The sequence below is a fragment of the Mesoplodon bidens genome, assembly GCF_964165515.1.
Source record: "Mesoplodon bidens genome assembly, chromosome: 9".
NCBI lineage: Eukaryota > Metazoa > Chordata > Mammalia > Artiodactyla > Ziphiidae > Mesoplodon > Mesoplodon bidens.
In genome coordinates, this window is record NC_138166.1 from 32,606,115 (window position 1) to 32,622,662 (window position 16,548).

Here is a 16,548-nt window from a genome sequence, read left to right on the forward strand (position 1 = left end):
CAACTTGAAAGAGCCACTTTTTGGTAGTTCATTGAAAGTTTCTGGCAGTAGGAGGTAAAAATATAAAAATATCCTTTACAGAAGATTCCCATTATTTTGGATAATGACCTGGATGGACCCTTTGGTCACACATATGAAAATTAAAACCTACCCATTGATCTTAAATTTAAAAAAACCTCCATGAAAATAAAATCTAATGGTGAAGAAGGGTTTAACTTTCTCAAGAATGTAAATTGGGTGACTCTTTTGCCAAATTGTGACCTCTGACTTATGAGATAAAAGTCTTTCTTTAAATGGGGATTTAGACCGCTTTTGTTAGCACAAATCTCCATATGTTATTAAAACTGAACTACAGAGACCTTGGGAACTGTGAGATTCACTACTGAAATCAGACCACACCAGTGGGGGTGAGGGGTACAAGACTGCCTCTGCTATCCATATGGGGGAGTCAAGGGGCACTGGAGATTTTCCGTCAGCTAGACCCCGATCAACAGAAGCATCCTAGGAGATAGTCAAAACCCTAGCTGGGGAAAGGAGCTATTAGCTCAAGAACTCTCCATTTTAGAGTTTTAAAAATCACTCCCTCCCCTAGCCAATGAAGGTTTACCTTCACAGAAACCTGGGTATGGCTCTACTTGGCTGCTGAGTTAGAGAATGAGACTTTTAGTAAATAAATCAGTACACAGAAAAGTAGCCTGGAGGAGTGCATGAGTCAGGCATCTGGCAGGGAACAGAGGTCATCCTCAAATTAGGATAATAGAGAAGGATCAATAAAAGGACTATTGGCAAAGGTGTGGGCGGAAGCAGGGAAACTGGACGGGAGAGTGCCATGTCACGGGGTGATGGCTGAGAAATGGTGAGAGCACCCGCAGCTGCAGGGACAAGAGAAGGAAGGGCTATCAAAACCTGGAAGCAAAGAATCTCATGGAGAGATTTACGAGGACCTGCTGATGAAGGTCACCGTCATCCTGATGCGCTCCTGCAGGGAGGGAGCCAAGGGAATGAATAGCCTAACCTCACTCTCTTTTCTCCCTCTCATTTCCTGCCAGGGCTCCTAACTGGCCAAACCAACCAGAAGCCAGAGGGCAAGGAGCCCATTGATGTGGTCTACACAGGATGGCCACTGGGAGCACAGAGCAGGGTGGAGGGGTAAAGAGAAGATATCTGACACAAGAAGCATGCCAGGCACCAGCACGTGTTCATGGGCAGAGCTCAGATGTTTCTACAGTGCATAGTGGAAATACGAGAGGGGGTGACAAGGGACCACCAGAATGAATTATGGAAAGTGTAAGCATTTGAAGAGTAAGTAAGTGGGCACAATGAAATTGTTCTAAATCAAAGCATCAGTACTGTTCATGTATGCATATTATGTGTATACATACAAACACACAAATGTTCACTAAATGATATATCTATGTGCTCCATATGAGCTATTATTATTACTTATTCACTTAGTCAACAAATATTTGTCTTAACATGTGCAAGGTGTGAACAGGGTAATGTCCAACTAAAAATGACAACTGCATACAGGTGCTAATTTAATGACTTTTAAGTTAGTCTAATTAATTAACTTTAAATTTAATTGCTAACATTTTCTTCAAATAATCAAATACATTTTTAGCATTCTTAGAAATCTAAGATTAAAAAAAGAAATGTTTACAAAAACAACAAAGAACCCAAACAACTAGATTAAAAAACAGGCAAAGGACTGAAATGGGCATTTCTCCAAAGAAAATATACAAATGGCCAATAAACACATGAAAAGATGCTCAAATGATTAATCATTAGAAAAATGTAAATCAAAACTGGAATGAGATACCACTCCACACCCATTAGGATGGTTATTATAAAAAGTAGAGAAAATAACAAGTATTGGTGGGGTCATGCAGAAATTGGAACTCTTGTGCTCTACTGATGGGAATGTAAAATGGAGTAGCCACTAATGGAAAACAGTATGGCAGTTCCTCCAAAAATTTGAAACAAAATTACCATATGATCTAGCCATTCCACTTGTACATATATGTATCAAAAATAATTGAAAGCTGGGACTCAAAGAGATTATGCCCGTGTTCACAGAAGTATTATTTGCAACAGTCAAAAGGGAGAAGCAGCCCAAGTATCTACAGAAGGATGACTGGATAAACAATATGAGATATATATATCTCTACCAAATGGAATATCATTCAGCTTTGAAAAGGAAGGACATTCCGGCACCTGCTGTAACATGCATGAACTTTGAAGACATTATGCTAAGTGAAATAAGCCCGGCACAAAAAGACAATTACTACATGATTCAATTTATAAGAAGCACCTAGAGTATTCAAATTCATAGAGAGAAAGTAGAAAGGAGGTGGGGATGCTGGGAGGGCTACTGCTTAGTGCATATGGGGCTTCAGTTTGGGAAGATGCAAAAGGTTCTGGAGATGGATGGTAATGATGGTTGTACAACAACGTGAAAGTACCTAATGCCTCTGAACTTTACACTTAAAAATGGTAAATTCAACATTCATGTATATTTTACCACAATTAAAATAAAAGCAATACTCACGGATTCCAGCCTAAATCCTGTGGGTTCACGTATAGAATACCAGCCCTGGAAACAGTAGCTGGGGTTGCTGTCCTTAAGTGATGAACCTCAAAGAGCAGCCTCATAGAGGGAGTGAGAGCTATGCGTTCATTGCTGGCCAATGTCAGCACCTGGACAGAACAGCACAGCACAAAAGTGGCCATTTCATTAGGGAGCAAAGGCAAGGCTGCTAACTTTCCAAAACAGCACAAAGTCCTTCCCCCAGGAGAAGTGCCAAAGGCTAGCTCACTGCCTGAGCTAGAAATGCAGTCTGAATATATATAGGATGGATAAACAACAAGGTCCTACTGGATATCACAGGGAACTATATTCAGTATCCCGTGATAAACCATCCTGGAAAAGAATGTGTGTGTGTGTGTGTGTGTGTATTTATATATATACATAACTGACTCACTTTGCTGTACAGCAGTAATTAACACAACATTGTAACTCAACTATCCTTACATTTAAAAAATGTTGTTTGTTACAAAAACAAGTAAAAAACAAACAAACAATGAAATGCAGTCTGAAAATAGATCTCGGTTCATCCTCAGGGGAGCTCGCTAACCCCTGAGGAACAAACTCACCAACATGGACTCACTCATGCCAACCTTTAAATAACTGTGGTAATTATTACTAAATATAAGACCCTTGTTTTAAGAGTTGATTACATAAAAAGGCCTGAATGCCATAAAAAATGAACTTTATTTAGAATCTGAACTATCACAATTTTAAACTGTCCTGTAGAAACTCATGCAAGTGTAAAGATCTTAGACCTGTATTTTATGATAGACAATGTCTTGGTTCAGAAAACAGTAATTACTCTTAGGTTAAGGGGGTTACTACTACTATTCTATAGCAATGACAATTAATGATTTCTTTCTCCTGACCCTAACAGTAGACCTTGTGTTGCTTCAATGGTGTCTCACAGACCTGTACCTTCACCTTTTGTTTTTGCTGGAAATTCTGGATTAACCATGGCAAAATGCTTAGGAATGCATACGCAAATCTGTAGCCATAGGAACTACTTAATTTCAAGAGCTAAATTTAGCCAATTAACATAGGGCACAAACTCATTCTTTTATTATTCAAGTAGTCCATACTTAAAGAGAAGATATAATAATAATTTACGCCTAGCTCTTAGAAAATGGTAAGATGTGGATGAACTAAATCCTTGGATATGTATCTAACTCTCTTTAAAGATGGTTAAATTTATAGACAAGAAAAATTGTATTCCCTTAAATTCTTTAATAGTGAAATTAAGAAATTACCAGGAAGGTGCCCCATCAAAGTAGTAATTACATAAAGAATATCAGGTTAATGCCTGAAACTGGTATTAAAGTCAACAAGTGAATGGAACTCAGTACACTCCAGGTGTTACATTTAAGGTTTAGCACTGAGGTATTACTCACCTTGTTATCGTCCATGACAGTATTTAGTGATTCAATCCACATGGGATCAATATCGCCATCCAGCACTATCCATTTTGGTCCATCATGCCCAAGATTTGCTTGTTCTCGCAGAATGGATGAGAATAGACCTATAAGTTAAGAGTAAGCAATCCTAATGTATAATGGAGTTGAGTGCTATTTATCTCTAAAATAAATTTGTCTTATTTGTACTGGAAGCTCTTTTATTCAGTAAGTAAATTTGGTATAAGTTTGCCACCTCTTTCAGGTGGGCAAACAGCATTACGTTTTGAGCTATCCCTGAGATCTAGACCAATGGACAAGTTTTACTTCCATGAGAAGGTTCCTTAACTTCTCAGACTGAGCAACCCCAAATGTCAAATAAAGATGATAGTACCTTCCTTGAAGAACACCTGTGGAGATTTACAGCAGGTGACGTACATGAAACTCAAAACTTACACCAAATGAAAATATTAACCTTTTCATGCACATATATTCAGTATCTATTTTAGGCCAAATATTAATTTATTCCACCTTTCTCCATTTTTCTATAACAGTATTCAAGAGAGATCATTATAAAGCTAAAGTATTCAGAAGTGCGATACATTTCTTTGGGAAATGTGTTCACTGGCATTATAATACGTTATCATTATCTCACAAGATGTAAAGATAGAAACATTTAAAATCCAGAGTCCTTTTTGCTAAGTATTATGCGTGTTTCATGGCACATTTAATAGTTGCTGACTGTTCAAAACTCAAGTATATAATACTATGGTGAAAAAAACTGTTTTGAGGCAGGTATGTGGAAGGTTTTGTTTCCTCTGTGAAGGATTTTGTGCAAAGATAAGTGATAGTCTACAGTAGAACCTGCTACCATAATTCATAAAAAAGCCAGCAACCTGTTCTAATGGACACTAATTTGAAAGGCTTCTACATATTTTCAGCATAAACGGGTATTATTCCCTTCCGGCCACAGTACTTAAAAAAAAAAAAAGAAAGCCTAAGAGAGCAAATTTTGACTGTCCCACAAACTAAGGAAGCAGGTGTACATGATACTAGGATGGAGAATGACGAGCTCTGCTCCTTTGACAGGGTCATCAGGGAAGTCTTCTCTGATGCGATGTCTGACCAGACATTCTAGTAACATAAGGGAGCAAGCCATGCAGGTATCTCCAGTGTTGCAGATGGTGGGAATACCAAGTGCAAAGGCACATGACAGGAAGATGCTTGGCAGGTTCAGAGAAGAGCAAGGAGGCCCAAGTGTATGTGTAAGTGAAAGGCAGAGAACAGGAAATGAGATCAGAGGGACTCAATCACACAGAACCTTGAAAGCCTTGGATAAAGGCTGGATTCTAACGGTGGTGAAACACACTGGAAACCGCAAGCAGAGAACTAATATTCTGAAGACCGCCCTCTGTCTGCTGCATGGAAAATGAATTAACAGAGACCCGTGAGGTGCGACACCGCAAATGCAGGCAAGAGGTGCTGGTGGCTTGGACTCATGTGGGAGCTGCAGAGAAGGTGAGAAGTACTGGAATACAATACGTATGTTAAAGGTAAGTAAGGCCTATAGGATTTGCTGTGAGGTTAAATGTATGCTGTGAATGTGGGAAAGGACTCAAGGATGATGTCTAGATTAGTGCATTTACAGAAATGAGAATGTTAAAAGTGATTTTAACAAAGGAATGTGCTTGTCCACAAAAGCTTTCAGGGCAAGAAACATGTCCCACTGACTTTTGCCCTGGCACCTAGAATAGTACATGCCTGAAACTCAGTATCTTGTATCAGGTACTTTATAAATGTTCCCTGAGGCATTTGTGTTGACTTCTCTGCTGGTTTACAGGGAGCCCTGACATAACTGATGGGAGATAAAATACACAGCTCTGAGCACAAACCTGCTGAATGCTAATCGACCACTTAATCAAATCTAGTTTTAATTTATAGGTTATAAATGCTGTTGTGAGCTGCTCTATTTCCAATAACGCCAACCCATAAACAGTAAATCTACAACCATGACTAAAATTGGCTTGAACTGAAAAATGATTTTCTGGATTAAAAAAAAAAAAGAAAATTTTAGCACTTCAAAAGGGGAAATACTACTTGCCATCTTTCCATTCTCGGGTAGCATGATGTATGAAACCAAAGAGTTCATCTGTTGTCACAGCTTTGGGGTTTAAGTCATTCCAAATGGGTTTCTGTTTCATGTTAACATATGTTCGGTTCAGTGTTCTCAAAATCTGAAAAAGAAAGAAGGAAAAACGTTAAGAAAATTAATACTAATGTAAGCCAGATGGGAAGCAAAAGATTTCTGAAGAGTTTTCCTTAGGCATTATCTGTTCCTAGATATTCTGTGTATATTGAGAATGGGAAAAAATTTACATGTGCACATTTTCATTCACATCTTGAAAAATTTAATCCCACAATCCCTGAGGATCAGTTCACCTGATTCTGTCAAGAGAAAGTCACTATCAACTGAGATTTATAACGATGTGTGCAAAGTAAAGGACTATATGTAAATGTGCTCCTGTACATGTTATTAAAATCCACTCTGCCTGTATTATTTAGATTGTTCTTAAAATTTAGCCTGCATCTAAAGTGCTTAGAGGGTATTAAAACAGACTAATGGACCCGATCTCGGAGTTTCTAATTTAGCAGGTCTTGCATAGGACTGATTTGAGTTCTAAGAAGGTCCCAGGTGATGCCTAAGATGCTGGTCTAGACATGCTTTGAGACCTAGCAACCTAGAACAATAGTTCTCAGGAGGAGATCATCTTGACTTGGGGGAAGAGGACGTGCTACTGGGCATCTCGTGGGCAGAGGCCAGGGATGCTGCTCAACACCCTGCAATGAAAGACCAGCCCCCAGGACAAAGAGTTATCCTGTACAGATGTCAAGAGTGCTGAGGTTGAGAAGCCCTGTTCTAGGTAATTGAGGAAAAGAAGTCTTGGTGATAAGAATTCGCAGGATAGGTCCTCTCTGGAGGGTCCAGTGGTTAAGACGCTGTGCTTCCACTGCAGGGGCACAGGTTCTATCCCAGTTTGGAGAACTAAGATCCCGTATGCCACGCAGCGTGGCCAATAAGGAAACAAAAATAAAAAATAAATTTTAAAAGTGTAAAAAATTAAATAAAAAGAATTCTCAGGATAGGTGCTTAATACATGTGTATTTAATTAATTGACACCTTAACCCAAATATCTGCCCAACTATCCTTTCTGCTTTCTCTGAAAAGCCATGGCTTTTATTTTAGATATTATCATCCTGATCTCCTCTCACAGGGGTTTAAAGGATTGATAAACAATTGCCAAATACTTTAGAATAATCAGTTGCTAAATAACATGGCCCAAGCTTTGGTGCTCTAGTTCTATAAGCTTAAGCAAAGGTTGAATAGAACGGAATCAATGAAGACTAGATGAAAGAAATTGAATGTCTTAGAAATATTAAGCTTCTATTTTTAGAAACCATTAATCTACTGAAAATTATAGAATTTAATTTTATCCTTCCTTGCACCATGGCTCACATCTGAAACTTACTTTAACAAAATAATTACAGGTCTATCAGTTATCTACTTTACTATTTCAATGATTACATTTTTCAATAGAAAAAGCCCTATATAGGGCTTCCTTTTACACATATTCCACTTTGGGTTCTGACCTAAATACTGGCAAGTTCTATAGACACCCATGCTCTAAAGTCTCATATGCCCACTCTGCTTATTTTTAGTTGCTGGTTACTAAATATGTTTATACCCAAGCACCCTCAGTTAAAATGCATGCAGTTCTGCATTATACTGTCCGCCAAGCAAGAAAATAAGTATGTTGCCAGGACTGTCAGTAAGATCAAACAAAATCAAGCAGTGAACTAAAAATGGGGATAATAACACCCATGGCCTATCATCGTTGTGCAGAGTAAATCACACATAATGCACCTAGCAGAGTACATAATAAGTACTTCAAAAATGTGGTTTTTGCTTCCTCCCTTTCTTTTCAAGTTTTGTTTTGGCCCTATAGAGGGCTATATTTCTGGGGGAGTACTGAAGTACTGAAGTACTGAAGAAAACTATTTGGGTTTTTCTTAATGATATGGGGAGGAGACACTAGGATAACTTGGGAAATATAAGAAAATAGTTTTGATCAATGTGGGTAGGGCCACACCAATCCTATAAGCCAGGCATCTTACTCTAGAGTCTCTCAATATGTTTACTTTGGATAAAAGAATTCAGGTATATTATTGAAGGATGCATAGAGCAGGATGGCGAATAGGATGCTATCTCACGTGGAAAGCCCAATCTTCCCTCAGTTTACTTATTTGAATGCAATGTTCTACTAGCTCCTCTCTCCCTGCTCCCAGTATAAAGGAAGGGTTTCGATTGATCAAATAGCAATGTTAGAGTCTCAGATCCTAACCCAAAATTATGAGCAACTTCACTGAAGGGAACTCTCAAACGGAAGTGATTGTAGGTCTCCCACCCTGCGCAATTTTGTTCCTTTCACGGCTGAAAGCTAACAGGCGTTTACTATACCTTGCTCTTTCCTGTGCCTGCATTTCCAACGACAAAGACAGAGTGTCGCAAGGCCAACAGCTCCTCAAGCTGGACAACCTGCAGACCAAACAACCACACACTAGTTTCCTTTAATGAGTTTGTGATTTAAAAAAAAATCTGCCCATTTTCACCCAGTTCTTTCCTTACAACTTGAGCCAGCCCCCACTGACAGCATTACATTCCTGGAAAGTTAGAAAAGATGACAAGTGCAAAGTATAGTTGCTCCCAGATCTCTCAAGGTAGAGTATGGGGATGAGGATGAAGAAAAACCATTACTCGGTGAGTCAGTGACACAGGCAGAAGTGAAGTACAGAGGTACTTGGTACATGGCAGGGGTTAGTTACAAAAATCAATGACGCTTCATGAAGTGGGACCAGAAACAGCATACGGCCAACATCATCTACAACTGACTAATGACTTATATCCTTTGAAATATCTATAACAGATAATCTGTATGTATTTTAACACCCATGTATTCACTACACCCCAGACGAGTGAGCACATGCACAAGCCTTTGATAACTCAGGTGATATCATACGTTTCTGCCCCATTACAAGCATGTGCTAATGACTTTATTTCCAACTTTCTCTAAGATGGAGAGAAAAGAAAGCAAAATTAATTTTTGGTGCACATCACCAAGAAGAACCAAGGAGTTTTATAAACTAATGAAAAGCCTGCTTACATTGAAAACCATGACTTACCCTCTCTGTGTTTTCACCTTCTCACAGAATGGGACTATATTAGAATGCTTTGATGTATATATGAAGAGCATCTTAAGGTCAGTGTAATATGTAAGTTAATGTTTTGGTTGAGTATCACTTAACCACAGTTATTGTCAATGCACCTCCCAAGGGCTGCCATGACAAGGAAATGATCCTTTTACTTTGAGGATGAAGCTTTCCTCGGGCTGCAGGCGGAGCTCCACGGTGGACTGCCTGACCATCTGTTCAAAGTGGGGTACTCTCCTCCGGGGCACATCCAGGGCTGGAAACAGGTCACCAACCAGGCCCAAAAACACAGGGATGTCATCAGTCACTATTTTAGGCATATTGAAGTCCCTTAATGCTCTCATGAGTACCTAGAAAGGAAAAGAGAAAACATTTCAGAAAAAAGCCAATACAAGGTCTAACAAACACCTAAACAGCTAAAGATGTAATCATGAGATAGATACTGTTCTCTATTAGAATGGCATTCTATCTACAGGGAGGGTAACTGCTTACAAGGTCATATATCAGAACAGCAGAAAGCTCTGCTGATACCATGGATAACCTCAGACTAAAACCAACAAATAGGCCCCGTTCCTCCCTGGATAATGTTTTGATCTTAAGAAAGGGTCTGAGGTACTTCTCTCTGTAATCTTCAAACTCCAGGATGTAAATTAACCAAGGCCATGAGACCGTTTTGTCCAAAATACTCTAAGAATCTCAGAATGATAAACTCAACCCATTTTTAGTTTCGGTTTTTGTTCTATTTTGGCTGAAAATCAAAGAGGGCTTTAGATTTTAAAAGCAGTAACTTGAACATCAGAATGACTTTTACAGAAAGAGGTAAATGCATGAAATCTTGACCCAATCATGAATTGTGACTCAGAGGAAGAGAGAGAAAGATTGGAAAAGAGAAGTAGAAAATCACATGATAAATATCCCTTAACATGTAAAGAAACTCACAGGAATAGACCTTTTTCAAAATCTCAAGCCATACTGCATCTTCACACAGGCTGTATATCCATTACTCTCACTACTTGTTTAATAGAGAAAAATGCACGATGTGGGTGTTATTGTTTTTCCCCACGAAGGACAGTGGAACATTCCCCTAGTAGCTCTAAATAACCAACTAAATATATCATTGGTGTTAGGTGAGCATCCCCCCTGTTGCTTTCTTTAAACTCATCTCACAACCCATGAAATGGACATACTTTCTTCCATTAGATTATGTCTTCATGGACTTTTTCAGGATTAATATCTCAACTCAATCAGATTTTCTAAATGTTCCTCAGAGAAAATCAAACATTGATTACTGAATTATTTATGATTGCCAAAATACTTTTTGCGGCTGATATTTCAGAAGCACTTATAAAATCACATTTTCTTTCATATATTCATATCCTTTTACTCAAGAATACTTATGGTCTTTTATAACATAAGAAATGCCAGTCCTCAAAATATCCTGTATTAAAAATAGATGTGATGCTTTTTAAAAAGTCATGCTATGTATGACCCACCATCCAGATATATATACTTTTATTTGTACAAAGCCATTTAGCTCTTCACTTAACAAAATCATATTAGCATTGCAGTACCTGATCTTCAGGTCTATTTTTATCTCCTCGTTTCAGGGAGCCAGCTACAACCAAGACAGATTTAATAGCACGAAGTCCCCAATCATAATGATCCTAAAATCAAAACACAGATATATTTTTTCAAAAATTTTATGAGGGAATCAGAGTCTCATTACAGAAGTAAAAGCCAAAAGCTAAAAGAAAAGAGTTCAGATAAATGTGTCTTAATGATGTAAAATAATATTCTCTTCCCCTCCTTGAAATTGTAAAAACCGTGTCCCTGCAGCGTCCTGCTTTTGCCTGATTCTCCACCTCTGTCAGCAAATCTCTTCTTTCCATAGCGTTTAGTTGCAGTATTTGCCCAAGGCTCCATTTGCCTTCCTCCCTCTGTTCTCTCAGTAAGCCTGCTAACTCAGGGGTTCAATTACTCCAGTGTTTTCACTTCCAACCACAAGCACACTCCTCTTGTTTTCTACCGGCAGCCCTGCTATTCCACCCATTCCCAGCCCTGGATCTCTAATTTCCCTCATTACTCTTTTTTAATTTAATTTTTAATTTTTACTGGAGTATAGTTGATTTACAATGTTGTGTTAGTTTCAGGTGTACAGCAAAGTGCATCAGTTATACATATACATACATCCACTCTTTTTTAGATTCTTTTCCCATACAGGTCATTACAGAGTATTGAGTAGAGTTGCCTGTGCTATACAGTAGGTCCTTATTAGTCATCTATTTTATATATAGTAGTGTGTATATGTCAATCCCAATCTCCCAGTTGATCCCTCCCCCCCACTCCTTACCCCCGGTAATGATATCATATGATATTGCTTATGTGTAGAATCTAAAAAGAGGGTACAAATGAACTTATCTACAAAACAGAAATAGAGTTACAGATGTAGAAAATAATCACTGAACTTTAATAATCCAGTTTTGACTGTATTAAGTGCCAACATCCAGGCTGGAGCATCTGAGTGATTAAGAAGTGGAATCTACAAAAAGGGTACAAATGAACTTACCTACAAAACATAAACAGAGTCACAGATGTAGAAAACAAACTTATGGTTACCAGGGGGTAAGTGGGGGAGGGATAAATTGGGAGATTGGGATTGATATATACACACTACTGTATATAAAACAGATAACAAATAAGGACCTACTGTATAGCACAAGGAACTCTACCCAGTACTCTGTAATGGCCTATATGGGAAAGAATCCAAAAAAGAGAAGATATGTGTATATGTATGACAGGTTCACTTTGCTGTACACTTGAAACTAACACAACATTATAAATCAAATATACCCCAATAAAAATTAAAAAATAAAAGTTCAGTGATTAAACCAATACCTCTTCGAGACTTCCACATTACCCCTACACGAGATTCCTTCACAGGCTCCGAGCTCCTGGAGCACAGACCCCGTGCTGATTTTTTGCCTTCTAGGTCCTAGCACAGCACATAGCACAGGGCAGGAGACTCAGGAAAGATACACTCTATTAGCTGACTGACTGTATGTAACCCACCTTCTCTCCTTTGTCTTCTGTCTACAATCCACATAGTTAACAACCCTTCTCTCAATGTCTCCCAGCTGTGCGTGTGGGAAAGTCACTTAACCTCTCCAAGCCTTACTACCATCATCTATAAAAAGGTAGATTAAAGTATCCACCCACTTCACAAGGTTGCTGAAGTAAAATGAGTTAATGCTTTGTAAGCAGTGAAGCAACACATATAAATGTATATGCTTCTCAGTACATTAATAGATAATAAAATCAATTTAGTGGGTCTTAACCATCATTTTTGTTGGTACTAAAATAGAACAGAATGGAATGAAAAATACCAGGGTGCACTGCAGATAAGGGTAAGAAGTGTTTGGTGAAGATTTTTGTTTCAGTTGTGCTTGGGTGCGTGTGTGTATGCATGTATGTGTATATGCATGTATGTGTATACTGAGTCTCAACAGAAAGGTATTTTTTACTGTGGGTCATGGTAAAAATCATTTGAAAGCCACTGATATACAAAGAAGACTAGGGCTTAAGAGGAGGGAAAGAGAGGGGAAAGAGGAGGCCAGGGAGATTGGGGAGGGGCTAAGTCATCACAGAAACACTATTAAAGGAGAGGATGTACAAAAAGACACATACACCCCAATGTTCACTGCAGCACTATTTAGCATAGCCAAGTCATGGAAGCAACCCAAATGTCCATCGACAGACGAATGGATAAAGAAGATGTGGTACATATATACAATGGAATACTACTCAGCCATAAAAAAGAATGGCATAATGCCATTTGTAGCACCATGAATGGACCTAGAGATTATCATTCTAAGTGAAGTCAGATAAAGACAAATATCACAGGATATCACTTATGTGTGCAATCTAAAATATGACACAAGTAAACTTATTTACAAAACAGAAACAGACTTACAGACATAGAAAACAAACTTATGGTTACCAAAGGGGAAAAGGAGGTGGAGAGGGATAAATTTGGAGTTTGGGATTAGCAAATACAAACTACCATGTATCAAACAGATAAAAAACAAGGTCCTACTGTATAGCACAGGGAACTATATTCAATATCTTGTAATAACCAATAAGGGAAAAGAATATGAAAAAGATTATATATGGGGCTTCCCTGGTGGCGCAGTGGTTGAGAGTCCACCTGCCGATGCAGGGGACATGGGTTCGTGCCCCGGTCCGGGAAGATCCCACATGCCAGCGGAGCGGCTGGGCCCGTGAGCCATGGCCGCTGAGCCTGCGCATCTGGAGCCTGTGCTCCGCAACGGGAGAGGCCACAACAGTGAGAGGCCTGTGTACCACAAAAAATAATAATAAATAAGAAAAAGATTATATATGTATGTGTGTGTATATAACAACCACTTTTCTGTACACCAGAAACTAACACAGCATTGTTCATCAACTATACTTCAATTAAAAAATAAAAACAAAAAGACGACTTGGTGACACTCCTAGACATTTAAACAGTGCAAACAACTGCTAACATAATCTTCACCATTTTCAACAGGTTATTCCTTTGGTCAAAAATGTCCACTGATTCTTCTCAAATCCATTCCTACAGCTTAGAAAACTATCAGTGGACTGTGTTCCTAACTCAGCTTTTCTGTCTGGGACAAATTTCTTTCCCCTCATCTCATCTCTGACACTTCTGTTGAGTTGGAGAGCCCTTTCCTCAACTACTCTACCCCTCACACCCTCTCCCTCCTGTAAGTGGTTACAGAGGTCCTAGAAAGGGTTAGAAAGGACTGGATTTAAATCTTGCTCCTACCACTTATTAGTTGGGAACTTTGGATAGGTTACTCAGTTTCCTCACCTGTAAAATGGAACGAGTAAGACCAAATTCATAGTATTTTTGTCAAGATAAAAAGCTAACACATGGTGCCTGTTCAGTAAATGTTGGTTCCTTTCCTCCTTGAAACTATGATAATTTTTTCATGCTCCATTTCCTTCTAATTTTTATTGCATGTAAACTAAATCTCCTACATAGGTTCTTTGAAGTCAGAAATGTAAGTGTCTGCTTCATTTGTTCTGTGTTTACCCTGTTCATCGTTGTCAGCAATAACTATATTACTTGAATACAGTAAATGCTTACTAAATGTGTTTAAGTATTAGTACTGGGAATGGGGTATGGTTGCAACTCCATGTATCCTGGGTCCAGTAACACTTTTTTCTTCTGACGTTTTCCCATTATAAAATTAAAAGGGGCTCACTGAAAAAAATTAAAAGGATATCACAAACAAGAATAAGGAAAAAATTTAAAATACTCACAATCTTAGTACCCAGAAACAAATGTTAAAAATCACAACGTATTTTCCAGTCACGTCATATGTATATAAAACACACAGTGTAATATAAAATATATTGAATAAAACACATGCAAATTGTAGATGACATCGACAGTTCGCTGTGCTGTTTTTTGCATATAACGTTGTCACAAGCATTTTTCTACATTATCAAATTCGATATGTTTTACCCCAGAATATAAATTCACAGTTGTTAAAATGACAATATGAATTTGCCTCTCAGATTCCAAATTTCACCCCAACAAAGGGTAATTTAAAATGAGGACATCTGGCAGTACAGGTAACTGAGTGGTTCCAGCTGTGATATTTTAATACTTTCATCCTGGAACAACTGCAAAATAATGTCACCAGGGATTAACAAGAGGTCACCAAAAGAATGAAGTCAAAGGTGACCAAAAAGCTAAATTTAAAAATAGTGATGCTGATATAGATGGCATTTTTGTGGCCCACCAGCAGCTTCAGTGAAACAGCAAGAAGGTAGTAACTGGAGAATAATGCATTTATTAATTTGGCCCATTTCAGAAACAAAGGAATTGTAGAGCAAAAATAAACACAAACAAAAAAGCCAAGTCTGCCTTCAAATAAAGAATTACCAACAAAACGAGAAAATCTTTCATTTAGCATTTCTCAAGGGTTCTTCAGAAAGTCAGTTTTCCCTGGCTCTTATGAACACTCCTGCCATCTCTCCCTGGAAAATAATATTCCCACCAGGAAAGGGAGGCATCATAAAATTCATATCTAATTACAGCACTGATAACATTTGAAGAAAATCACATAGCCCATTGATAAAAGCTGTATTAAGTACAAATAAAGCCTTTAACTTAAAATGTCTCAAGTTTTTTTTTTTTTTTTTTTAACAACCTTTATATGTGCTCTACATTACTGGCTCCAAGTTGAAGATGAGGAAATTGAGGCACTTAGGGACTAAAGCCATATCCTTTTTAGTACAAGGAGTATATGATTTTTTTTGTTCTTTTCTTTTTTTTTGAATTTTATTTATTTTTTTGTACAGCAGGTTCTTATTAGTCTTATTTTAATTTCAAAAAAATGAAGAATTGTAAAATTCAGATTTTCAAAATTTTGTGGAAAATATAAAACTACTCCTAAATGTCTAACTGTAATTTGAGTGATAAATTACCCAGTGTCCATATTTCAGAAGCTGTTTTAATGGGGTGTAAAAACCCAGAAAAAGTAACATAATACCTCTCACCTGCTTGGACAGGAGCTCCTTGCAGAGCGTGTACAATGTAATAAACTTGCGGGCTAGTGAGCGTGCATCCACAAAACCTTCAGCAACTAACAGGATTTCACAGATTAGCTCGACGTCAGGGGCCACCATGGCACAGGGTCTACAAAGTAAATATGAAATTTTGTTTTAAAATGCGATAAGGTAATAAGTACAAATTGCTGAAACCAAGTGATTAATGTGTACCAACATTCTAACCATTCCCAAGCAGGTCACAATTACCTCTGTCAATCATAGCTAACAAGACCCTTCACTTCAACTAAAAAATGCTCAGGAGTTACTAAACACATAGAAAAAGGTGGAAAATCTGCAAATGGCAGAAGCACAGGTGTAGGAGCTGAAGGGAAATCTGTGGGTACAATCGGTAAACTTCCATTGTAAGTTGTCACTGCACAAAGATGAGTGATGTTTTGTGCTTAGAGGCCAGCCTTTATCTGTGGCCAGTGCTGTGCTGGTGAACAGTTAACAACTGGCTCTCCAAAAAATAATGTTTGCTGACTTCCATGGAATCAATACCTCCACCATGGCTGATTTCAATCTACCAACACAGTATCACTAAACTTGCAGCTGGCACGAGATGTGAGATTGTACACCACCATACAGACACAATAGACACAAGTACCCTAAGAGTGCAAGTATTGATAAACTAATTAGGAAATCATGAGTTTGAATGCTTATCACCTTTGTCTTTAATAG

General features: G+C 38.2%; 1 protein-coding gene across 2 annotated transcripts in view; it reads right to left on the reverse strand.

The window, feature by feature from the left end:
* DNAH11 (dynein axonemal heavy chain 11) overlaps window positions 1-16,548 on the reverse strand; it is a gene marked incomplete at its 3' end in the record, with an annotated part of 314,796 nt that overhangs the window by 160,822 nt on the left and 137,426 nt on the right. For both annotated transcript variants that reach the window (XM_081244744.1, XM_081244745.1), the window contains exons 36-42: window positions 15,817-15,955; window positions 10,815-10,907; window positions 9,399-9,593; window positions 8,495-8,572; window positions 6,080-6,212; window positions 3,979-4,106; window positions 2,549-2,697 (exon numbers count right to left, since the gene is read on the reverse strand). In XM_081244744.1, coding sequence (XP_081100870.1) covers window positions 2,549-2,697; window positions 3,979-4,106; window positions 6,080-6,212; window positions 8,495-8,572; window positions 9,399-9,593; window positions 10,815-10,907; window positions 15,817-15,955 — 915 coding nt within the window. The remainder of the gene's footprint in view (window positions 1-2,548; window positions 2,698-3,978; window positions 4,107-6,079; window positions 6,213-8,494; window positions 8,573-9,398; window positions 9,594-10,814; window positions 10,908-15,816; window positions 15,956-16,548) is intronic.